This window comes from Nycticebus coucang, chromosome 4, assembly GCF_027406575.1.
Source record: "Nycticebus coucang isolate mNycCou1 chromosome 4, mNycCou1.pri, whole genome shotgun sequence".
Lineage (NCBI taxonomy): Eukaryota > Metazoa > Chordata > Mammalia > Primates > Lorisidae > Nycticebus > Nycticebus coucang.
Window position 1 is genome coordinate 44720789 of NC_069783.1, and position 12152 is coordinate 44732940.

General features: G+C 44.7%; 1 protein-coding gene across 1 annotated transcript in view; it reads left to right on the forward strand.

Annotated features, from left to right (window-relative positions):
- Positions 1 to 12152, forward strand: part of EPAS1 (endothelial PAS domain protein 1) — an 86156-nt gene that overhangs the window by 44535 nt on the left and 29469 nt on the right. The window contains exon 2 of the mRNA XM_053587011.1: positions 6470 to 6660. Coding sequence (XP_053442986.1) covers positions 6470 to 6660 — 191 coding nt within the window. The remainder of the gene's footprint in view (positions 1 to 6469; positions 6661 to 12152) is intronic.

Consider the following 12152-nt stretch of genomic DNA (forward strand, 5'->3'; position numbering starts at 1 on the left):
TTCCAGGATTCCCCCTTCAGGGAAGGAGTGAGTGAAAGCTGCTGGGTCTGCGTTAGCCACTCCCACCCCCATGTCGTCCCTCTTCTTTGTCCCTTCTTGTGTTATTAGTCTCCCAGCTGAGCTGTGCTCTCCTTCAGAATGGAGACCATGCCCCTCACAAGACATGTACGTGTTTATACTAAAGGGTATTGATGCCTTTTTTCCCTTGTCAAGCAAGGTCTGTCTGCTCTGCTCAGTTCCTTGTGAATTTGCTAACTTAGTATCTTCTATTTTGGCTGGCTAACATTGCTACTTTCCCCTCCCGTATATAATAGATTCCCCTACTAATAACTACAAGATTTGAACATCAAAATGTACCCAGAAAGCTGGCCATTGGAACACTCACTGACTTCATCTAAAACATTTTTGCCCCTCCTTTTGAATTGCTCTCAGAGCCAAGACCATTCTTTTGAATACCTTCAATTGTAGCAAAGCCTTATCTTTTGAGGGCACATTGAATCTTTCAAACAACCATGAACCATCCACAGCCAAGTCTGGTGACTAAAGGGGTGGGTAGACTGGACGATATTGTGTGGAGTTTCAAATTAAGTGTATCCCATGAGGAGTCATGACTGATTTTATATAGCTTTGAAATTAATTCTAACTGCTTCTCTAGATACTTAAAGCAATGGCCACCTACCAGAACCAAGTTATAGGCTTCTCCCAAGGTGGAAATTTGGGGAATTAACTGCCTTTTTTGTGTGACATCTATTTCAAATCACTGTCTCATTTCTACCTCCCTCTTTCTGTCAGCCGCAGCATCTGGTACACTGATGATCACACCAGCTCCTAGATACATAACTGTTTGACTTACAATGTGAGTCCAAATTTGCAGGACACAGTGAATGTGGGTGACGTGCATGATAGAGGGAAAGACTGTGGTTAGGTTTTATAAGTAAATTGGGTCATCTGTAGATATATGATCACAGGCCAAGGAATCTCTGTGTTAATAAGTCTTCCTGGTGATTCTGATGCAAACTAAAGTGGACAACACAAATGGGACCAAAAGGGATTGCTTAGGAACGCACCTAGCCCCTATTCTTTGAGAATGAAGGTGACACAGCTGTTTGCATCCCCCAAAACATTCAACTCCAAATTCCACCCCCTAAACTCCTCAAAAAGCCCTTTTAAAATGGAATGCCTTGAACAATGGTCCTCAAACCTGGCACTGTGGGGAACTTTTAAACGCTGAGGCCCAGCCTGCACTTCAGACCTATTAAGTCAGAATCTCTGGGGGTGGGAGCCAGGAATCAAATTTTTAAGGGTCCTCTGGTGATTGCTCTGAGTAACCAAGGCTGAGAACCACTGGCTTTGGTCCCGTTCTAATTTAATCTATGAAGCAGTCAGCTGCTAAGGTGAGGACCAGTCATTCCTCCTGGGCCCAGGGACCTGAAGCTGGGTATGTTTCTCCCATCAGATAGTCCCTGTACAATAGCCGCACAGCCCTATTGAGGGTCACTAGATCCCTCCCAATTGCATTTGACCTTGGTCTCCTCCATTCACAGCCTCATCTTAATTGGCACCAGCTCAGAATTTCACCCCCAACCAGTAGTCTGATCCAAGCTGCCTGAAATCTGCTTCTAAGTCATTTAACCTTATAGGGTAATAGGCATATGGCTTTGATACCCCGATGGCCACAGGCATGAGGCATGTGAGTCACTTTAAAGGTCAGGAATCTATAGCTAATTAAGCAACCAGTCCCTTGGTACAACTGGTGACATCTTGGGGCCCCGCTTGAGGCTGTGTTCATGTGGAAGTCAGAAGCCGGGATCATCTTGACCAAGAGCAGATCATCTTTAGATTAATAACTTAAATAGGTATCCCTAAGCCACGCCTGCAGCCATGACCTAAAGTTAAGATGTTTTTAAGATAATGAAGCTCCAAGCAGAGAGGTTTTTCCTGGTTGAGCTGTAGCACATACCTGCTGACGTTTTTTGAACAGTTTTGTTTTATCTTTTGACTGGCTGCCTGCTTCTTGCAGGTTGCTTCCTTCAGTTGGGATCAGATGTCTCAGAATGTGAGTTTCCAGCATGGGGAGAGTGACTATAAATTTGTGTATATTAAAATGTCAAAAACAAACAAACAAAAATCCACACAAACCAGTAACTGCTTGCCTTCCACTTGCAGTGTGGATAGGTGCTGTAGCAGGGTTGGGCCTGTTGCTTTTATGGGGTGCTGTGGGTCACATCTAACACCCCATCACACACCCAGCTCTCCAGCAAGGGGCCTGCATCTGCTAAGGCCCACAGCACTGATTCCCCTTCCTGCTTTCTCCCATTTGAACTTGGATACTGATTCTTAATCCTATTCCCAACATTCCAGGTCTTTTCCTAGAGTGAATGGGTACTCCCTTAAGGACAGAGTCTTCCCCCACAGAATGTTTGTCACTCTATCTTTTTCTAATCTCAGCCCTCCTGTTTTCCCCCTAGTATGTATGAACATGTAGTCTGTGGGAAAGTATCTAACACAGCACTGGGCATGGCAAAACTGTACAATAAATAATAGCTTCTTTGATGCCAGTGGAAAAACTTTTGATCTTGGACCCAGAAGAACTAGGTCTGAGACAATGATTTTTAGCAAATTATTTAATCTCTCTAAATCTTCACATCCTCATTTATTAAATGGGAATAATAGTTCCTATATCTTAAGGTTGTTGTGAGAATTAAATGAGATAACACATGTTTAAAAGAAAAGTGCTTTTTGAACTCCTAAAACACTGTAAGGGGTTTGTTATTTGTCCTTCTAGATCCACTGAAATTCTACCTTTCTGGCTTTTAAATAAGAAACTGCCTAAAATTCTCAATCTTTCTTTTTCTAAAAGTTAAGATGTTGCTATTCCTTTATTTCTTGCTAACGCCACTATCTCCTACAGCGAAGGAGTGAAAAGAATATTTGCCCAGAAAGAGTAGGGTGTTAACCCTAGCTCTGCTGCTAATTGGCTGGATAGCCTTACGCACGTAATTTGGCCTGGTCTGGTCTCAGTTTCCAGATGTGTGAAAGGGGGTTTGGCAATGCCTGCCTTGTCCATCTTGGTGTCAATGGAAAAAGAAGCCAAACTCTGTAAAATAATTTTGAATTTGAATAATTTTGTTTATTCTGAGCCAAATTTGAGGACCATGGCCCAGAGTCACACCTAAGAAGTCTTGAGCAAGAGAACTCTCTATGGCTGGGTTACAATTTGGTTTTATACATTTCAGGAAGACAAGTGTAAGTAAAGTCATAAATTAATACATGGAAGGCTTCTATTGGTTTGGCCCAAAAAGATGGGATATCTCATGTAGGTGCTTACAGATTATAGGTAGGTTTTAAGATTCTTTGATTTATAATTGATTAAGGAAATGAAACTTTGTCTAAAGGACGAGAATTTTCTTAAAATAAGGAAGTCTGTTAATTGGACAAGCTACCAGTGTGTATTTGTTGTGTACATTGGGGACCTACAGGTTTGTCTTGCACAGCCGTAGGCCTATTAATGAAGGCCTCCAAGAAGAAAGGAGGGCAAGATGAGGCATGTCTGATCCCCTTTCTCATGGCTCACAACTCAGTTTTAGGGTATCCACTTGGCCAAGAGGGGGTCCATTCAGTCAGTGCTGGTGAGAACCTTGCAATTTTATTTTCGTTCACAGATGGAATTAGATAAGAAGTCCCCATGTGTGTCAGCACTTCTGAGTATGTCTGGTCACTGACTATGAACCTTTCAAGGTCTTACGTAGGGTTGGCTTTGTGACTTTGGGCAAATGACTGTTATATCTCAGCTTTGATTTCCACATCTGTAAATGGTACAAACCTACCCAATTGTGTTATTAGGAAGTTCATGGTGAGCTAACATAGATGAGGCTCTCGGTGCAGCACCAAGCATAAAACGTTGGTGTCAATACATGTTTATATGGTCAGAGGAACATGGCAGGATTCAAATGTCAAATGCCATTGTCAGAGCGCTGACTCAGATTGCCTTTTCCCACCTGGCTCCTCCTCTCTGCCCTGTCAGCTCTTCTTCTCTTAAAAAGGACCAACGGCAAAGGGAAGCGTCCCACGTGCATGCAGATGTCGGTGCGAATGCTGTGGCCTGTGCTGGGATCTCTCCCACCCCAGGATGGCGTCTCTAGATGCCCACAATGACTAGGTCACCTGTTGATGGTGCTTCTATTGGAAAGTACAGAGGATGATGCTGGAGAACAGAATTCACCTTTTACCTGGCCCTTGTGACTTAGGGCATGATGTGTGTGGTTTCGGTGTCCCATCCCCTTCCTCCCTTCCATTCCTATGCCAGAGTACCTGCAGATCTTTAACTGTTTTTTCTCCACAATCAGAGGCCAGAATTTAAATGAGAACGGAGGGACTAATACACAAACTGCCAGTAATGTTCTAGTTGGGGCAGGTTCTGAGGATGGGGAAGGGTGGGGAGCAGAGGTAGGAGTCTTGAGAGTTGGAAGACAGGGAGAGAGGGAACCGGGCTTAGATAAACAGAAAAGGGACATAGGACAAGAAAGACAGTTTCACTCATTTCTCAATTTTTCTGAAGGTTCTGCCTGACCATCAACAGCTCTTGGACGATTCTTCCTCTGGTCTGAGTATATGATGCTTAATCCCTCTGTGGGGCTGAACGTTCTGTCTTTTTAGGCAAAGCATGTTGTAAAGTCAAAACATTGCTTCTACTCCAAATCTTGAGGGATTTTAGAGATGTACCCACATTATATGAATCCCAAAATATCAATTTTCTGTCCAGATATCAGACTGCAAAGCCAAACAAAAGGAGAAGCAGCCCCTGGCTTTGGAAAACTCAGAAGGCAGGACAGACCAAGCCAGTGGGAGCTGGTTGAATTAAGGCCTTGAGAGCCACTGCATCAGACACTTTTTTAAAAAATAAAAAACAATCATGTTTCTTTATTAAATAAGCAATATAGGTTATTTATAGAAACATAAGAAAATACAAATAAGAACTGTAAAACAAAGCAAAAAACAAAAACACTTTCCCCTAACCTCACTTTCCTTCAGCTTCTAACATTTTTGAGCAGAGAGAGATGGGGTGGACGTTAGTGGTTAAGTCCCTGGATTCTGGAATCTACCGGGCAGTGGTCATTTACCTGCTAGGCCATGGGTGGATTACTTAGTCTCTAAGGGCCAGCTTCTTCATCTGAAATTGAGGAATAATAATATTCCTAAAGTGGTTGTGTGAGTTCAAGATGCTCATGTGCTTCTTAAAATAGTACATGGAACATAATAAGTACTATGTCTGTAATAACTATAATAATAATAATTTATTTTAGGTTTTTTCCTATTTAGTTATAGAAAGTAATATGCATAATACATACATTTCTATGAAAATGGGATTGTCTTGCCCTCTTTTGTAACTTCTAACCTCTCGTAATCATCTTTTCTTGGATAGATTTCTTAAAAATTATTATTAGCTAACATTGATTGCTTATAGTTGTTGCTAGAGATTTTACATAAATTCCCACATTTGCTCCTCACTATAACTCTGAAGGGTAAGTACTATTGTCATTTTACAAATTAGGAAATCGAGGCTAAATATTTTTAAATAATTTGTTTACAGAGCTAGCAAGCACAGAAGTTAGAATTCCAACTCAGACATTCTGGTTTTTACACTTGTCTGTGTTAGAACTTGAGACAAGCTTTCTAAGAAGACCTAGGATTTCTTTGGGACTTCCTGAAAGAGGCATGCTTTGGTGTGCTTCGTCTTTCTTTCCATCCTGCAACAAAAAGGAAAGTGAGCCTGAGGCAGGCTGGCCGGCTATCCTGGCAGGGTTAGGGAAGAAACATGTTTGTGCCCACTCCCTTTTAACCCCTGACAGGAATGCACACTGGTACTCCCGACTGATGAATGTCTGACTCTGCGTTCTTATTGTGCTATGACAGCATTTTCAATTTTTACTGTGGAAATCACTCTCTGATGTGAAATAGGATAGAAGGTCCAGTACCAGGCTTTATTTTTTCTGAAGTGTCTTATCCAGAAAAACAAAAAAGGAAATAGTTTTTTATCTTGTTCTCCAGAGCCTCTGACAGGACCCTCCGGGATACTGGTTATATACTGGTCATAGCTTCCTCACCCTTCTCTTTTCATCCCTGGACACTCACCTTCTGTCCTCAGATAACCCAGGACCAAGGTCAGATCCAAGGCATTGCTAGTTAATTTAATCAGCAAGTCTTTGTCCAAATCCCACTCATGTGAAGCCCTATTCTGGACACCATGGGAAACACAAGAGGGAGGAAGATAGTTGGGAAGACCCCAGTGCACATGAAAGCAGAGCTAATGATGTGAAGCAGATGGCTCAGATGACTGGTGTGGGCCCAGATCAGTGCAGTGGAAGAGTTTGACTGCACTGAGGTTGGGGGCACATGGGGATGTCTTGGCCAGGGATGTGATAGAATGCTAGTGACCTTTTAGGGCTTAACTCCCTCTTTCTCAATTTAGGAGTAGCTTGGAGAGGAGGAAGGAGAAGTCCCGAGATGCTGCAAGGTGCCGGCGGAGCAAGGAGACAGAGGTGTTCTATGAGCTGGCCCACGAGCTGCCCCTGCCCCACAGCGTGAGCTCTCATCTGGACAAGGCCTCCATCATGCGGCTGGCTATCAGCTTCCTGCGCACACAGAAGCTCCTGTCCTCAGGTGAGGCTGGCAGGCTTCCCCAGGTTGGGCACTAGCATATCCCTATACAGAGGGGGCCCCTGTTGTACAAGAATTAGGAAGTCTTCCTTCCCAGGAATGCTCACTCTGCAGAGCTTTATTACTTCACGCTAAACATCTCTCCAACAATGAACTTCTCAATGAATTTAGTGGCAAGGTCAACGCAGAACCTAGAGGCTGGAGAGAACACGGGGGCTGGGAGAACCAAGAACAGCTTTTGTCAACTCTCCAGTTTGTTGCCATCTGGCCATAAGACCCATACTCCACACTAGATTGAATCCATACAAAACATTTTGATCTTTATCTTACAATGGAAGACTACTCAAGACACCTCTTTCTGGTCAGGGCTAACAGGAAATAGTTTTTCATCCTATTCTCATCTCATAATCTCATCTAGTGTGTTGATTCTGTGAAGAAACTGGGCAGCATGAGCCACCCCTCCCTATGCTGGTCTGCCTAAAGGTGGGCAGTGCCCAAGGGGGTGAGCCGCAGGGAGGCCGCCAGGGAGGGAAGCTTCTTTTGTGGTTGGTTTTCCTGAGCGAGCTGGTGCCTGGGAGACAGTTGATTCTGCCATCCTGTTATGAAGTGGCTATTCTGGGAAAGAAACCCTGAGCAGAGGGAATCCAGTGCAAGACTGGGAGGCCAGACCAGCAGGTGCTATTCTGGGTCCTGCAGCACAGGAAGGATATGGGGGAAAGACTTTCAGAAAATAGTACAACAGCTCAGAGGGCCCAAGGGTTAAAGGGCTAGGCCTGTATGTACTGCCAGCCTGACGAGGCCAGTTGTGCAGGCAGGATAGGGAGAAACAGCGCAAGGCAATGACAGGTTCATAGGCATAGACACCACAGAAAGAAAACCATGGGCTAAAGCCTTGGCAAGGCTTGGATTGCTGGATGTAAGGAAGGCCTGCAGACTCACAGGGCACTTGTGTGCCTCCTCCTTCTAAAGAGGCTTGTCTTCCTAGACAGCTGAGCACAGTGTCTGGTAATGTTGGAGTCATCTTTACATATACATTGAGTAGACAGTGGAGGATTTAATGATTAGACAGAGATCCCTTCCCTATACCTAGAACCATCTCCTCTACCTTCCTGCTATGGTGCTTGAAATTCTACTCTTAGATATTAATCCTTTGCATTAATTGTTGCTTCCTTCTTCACCACCCCATTCAACAGAGAGCTCCAGAAGGGGTGATACAAGTTAAATATCTCTTATCTGTAATGTGTGGGATCAGATTTGGAATTTTTTCATATTTTGGACTATTTGCATTATACTTGTTGAATATCCCTAATCTGAAAATCCAAGATCCTAAATGCCTCAACGAGCATTTCCTTGGAGCGTCATGTCCAACTTTGGAGCATTTCAGATTTTGGATTTTCAGAGTAGGCATGCTCAACCTGTATGTTAATCCTAAAAGCACTCCTTTGACTGAACTTGGACTTGTGGAATGTTTCTCCTTGTTTCACAGATAAGTGAGGCACAAAAAAGTTAAGGTTGCGTAAAGTCACACCTTTAGCATCTGGTGGACCTGTACGTGGAATTCAAATCCTTTTGAATCTTGGTCCATCAGAAAGACAGACACGAGACGGCAGGAGGATTCTGCAAGCCTGCTCAGGCGCAGATGTTAAAAAGGGGTGGGAAGTTGGGAGCTGGGCACAGGGAGAAAGCAGGGAACCAAAGTTAAATGGAAGCACCGCAGGGCCCTCCCTGAGCTATGGGGTGAGGAGGGGCTCTCACGTGATCAGGGCTTTGTTCCTGTGCTTTCTCATGGTGCAGGCCTGGTTGTCCACGCTTGCTCACATACGAGCCTGTTGTCCTCAGTAGATCATAGGTTAGCCTGGGGAGGAACACAATTTGGGGGCTGAGCCCTCTGAGCACATCAGCCTGTATGTGTGCTATTGTGAACCCTGTGTGTAAGACATATCCGCAGAGATAGGACCAGAGAGGCCACGGCAGGGCATCATACATCCCAACACAGGAGCTGTTGAAAGTGTGGACACAGACTGCCTGCCCTCTGGCTCAGCCCCAGTTAGACCACAGGACTCCTCACGTCCACTGTGGTCTTCTGTCCCGAGGAAAGAAATGATGGAAAAGGATAAAAAGTTTCCACTTTGGGCCATCTGGTCTTGGTGTCCTTGAAGGAGAAGTTCTCATAAAACATGCACAGCCAGAAAGAAATGGGTTCTTAACATCTCCTTTTCTCTGACTTTTCTCCCAGGGTCCCACCACATATTCTCTAGAGTAGACCAATCATTTTCAGAAATTATAAGAAAGGTTCTTTTTCTTTTTTACTCATATTTTACTTTCCCCACACAAGTAGGATAAGAAAGGAGAGTATAAGATTCATGGGCAGATAGATCTGTACTAGAATCTCAGTTAGCTGGTGACTTTCTCTGCAGCCTTATATAAATTTCTTTCTCTCTTTGAGCTTTAATTTCCTTATTGGCACAAGGCCATTATGATATTCATTCTGCAGTGTTGTTTTAGGATTGAGATGAAAGATATAAAAGGCATTATCCTATAGTCTGCCGCATATTAAGCTCGTAAGTTATACCTTAGAAACAAAAATTATTACAAGCAAGTATATTGATTTATAGTTCAGTATAGGCTTCTGGAGAAATGATGAGAACATAACCCAAGACAAGCTCTTACTATCTTCTTACCCACCTCTGAGCAATTTGTATCAAAACGGAGAGTCGCCATGCTAGTCTAATTCTACACAAACCACGAATTCATTATTTAAGCATTTCTAACAAAGATGAGTACCAATTTTGGCTCACTTTATAGTAGGAAGTAACTGGTTGCATATCTCAGAGTTCAAAAGGCTAAAAAATACCAGGTTTTGCTTTAGAAAAGGTTCTTCTTTACTTAGTAACATGTTTCCCTTTGATTTTCACAGTAGGCTGTTCTGTGTGGGAATGTTGGAGAGGAAACCTCAACACTGAGAAATTCAGGCTGTGGGTCTGGGCCACCATTTGAGATTCATATCACAGGAAGCAAACTGAAACAATAGCTTTATGATATGAGCTTCCACGCTGGGTGAGGACAGAACACACTCTCACAGGAACATCAGTGGAAATACCACTTGATTGTCTCAAATCCTCTCTCAGGATGGGCCCCACACACCATGACCTGATGGGGATCAGTTCTGCATTCTGAGGACATTAAGCAGTAGTCAATACACAGAATGTGCTTTTTACTGTAAAACTGATTGCAGGCTTCTCCAAACTCACAATGGTGAAATTAGATTCCTTTTCCATGGAGCTGGAGAGCAACATGAAGTGAGAGAAAACAGGGGCTTATTATTAATCCAACTACATTTGCCTAGTGTAGGTGTGTGTCTTAAGGAGAGATTGTGATCTGATCTCTAGACTACTAAGGGAAAAGATCTGCAACTGTGGGACAGTTGATTTTAAAAATTTATCACGTTCTTTTCATGCAGGAAAAGTGGGACAAAGAAAGCAACATTGTGCAGGCAAATATGTTTTCTGGGCCCTCTTATACCCCACTGTCAAACTTCTTTTCCCAGGCTTTCACCCCGACATTTTCTCTGCTCCACCCCCTTGCCCCACCCACTCTCCAAATCAAGGCCTTTTTCATCCTGTTTGGAAAGAAGCCAGTTCACTGATTCATGCGAGGATATTAATGGCTGAGAGTGGCTAGTATTCAGTCTCTTCTAGGGATGCTGATCTTGTTCAGATCATTCCCTTGGCTTAAACTAAAATGTCTGTTCAATCAGTAGGTTTGCTGAACCCACCCCTGTGCTACATCTTAGGAAGAGAAATACAGAGGGGTCAGAGAGGGATAATCAGATATGTAAAGGACAAAAGGGTGCCTCTGTACTGGTGGACTTTGGGGACTCTCTAGGAACCCAGAAAGATGGATGGGGTCTTGCATAGTGTCTTTTGCTAAAGGTGTCAGAGTACCCCAAGCTTGCTAATGATTCAGTAAATGATCCAAAAATAATTTTCTCCTGGCTTGACTGGCAGTGCTTTCAGAATCAGCACCCCCAGGATGGGGGCTGTCAGGGGCCCAGGCCCTAGGAGTGTGGAGGGGATGAATCAGTTTAGGCAAAGCCTTTAGAAGGAAAGTTTCTGTGATGACAACTGAGTGGGGGCTGCCAAGCACATCTGAACTGGGAAGCCCACATCAGAATGGCTGTAAGAAAGATCAGAGCAGTCCCAAACTTCTCAGAGTAGGAGACGAAGGAAAGTGACCTTGCACCAGCAGCTCCATGAGGGCAGCCTGGCCGTAGAGACCTGATAGGAGGCGCCTGCTGCCTGTCTTGCCCACTCACCCCCATGCACAGCTCCCGCTGCCCAGGAGGCCCGGGCCCACACGGCAGTGCTGCCTGAAGGAAATGAGCAGTGCTCCGGAAAAAGTGCTCCAAACCTCAGCCCGCGTATATCCTGGCTGTGGGGAGTCATCAAAGCCTGTTTACTGGGTTATTTTTAGCATTAAAGAATCTTGTTGCATTCCCCAGGCCCAGCTGTGACGTCTCCACAGAGCACCTCTGCTCTGAATGGCCTGTCCTCCTCCGTTGGGGTTGGGCCCTAAAGGGTCCTGGGAAGCACATAATTCCAACCTAGCACCCATTGCTGCCTTCTTGAGCACTTGTGGGCTTCTCACTTCATTCTGCACCGAGGGCTCATGCTCAAGGGTTATATGGCCTTATAGGTTTATTTGTCTTCCCTGCCATTCTGGTCTCCCTAGGACAAGACTGAGCACACAGTAAGTGACACATGGAGACAGATGTACACAGTAGAAACCGGATAACTGTGTAGGGCATGAGTACATTGTCCCACATTCCTAACGCTGAGTTGCGTATTAATGGTACACTAGGAAGACACGGTGTTCATAGGCGAAAAGGCAGAGGAGTCTTCAGCAGATTTATGACACACAAGCCTCCTAGCACCCTGGGTGAGGGTCTGCCTCCTGGACCTAGTTTTCACTTGCAGCTTCCAAGCTGCAAGTGACCTGGCCAGACTCCTGCAGAAGCTCGCAGAAGGATAGACAGGTGCTGGAAGAGCAGAGTTCTGCAGAGGGAAGGCTTCCCCAGCCCTCTGTCCCAGGGTCCCTGGGGGCAGCCTGCTGGCTTCCTGGTCCTCCAGCCATTGTGCCTTCAGTTCTAAGACGTTCTGTTTCCTTTCATGGCCCTAGAGTGCCCCATCCCTCCCTCCCAGAGGCCTGCTGATCTGATGCTGCTCTGGCCAACCTCGCCACCTCCTGGAAGCGAGTGTGCTGGGCATGGGTGGAAACCAGTTTGGCTGGGCTGGAACTGTTAAAAACAGGAAATTTTAAACAGGACTATTTCCTCTGGGCCTAGTTAACCCAAATAAGGTTGTTTTGGGATTACTCCAGATTTTGAAGTCAGTGTTACCACTGAGATCAAAGAAATTGAAGAGAAAATATCTTCTCAGTAGGACAGAAACCATAAGGCTGGCCTATGCTTGTCTATAGAAGGTGGTCACCTATCT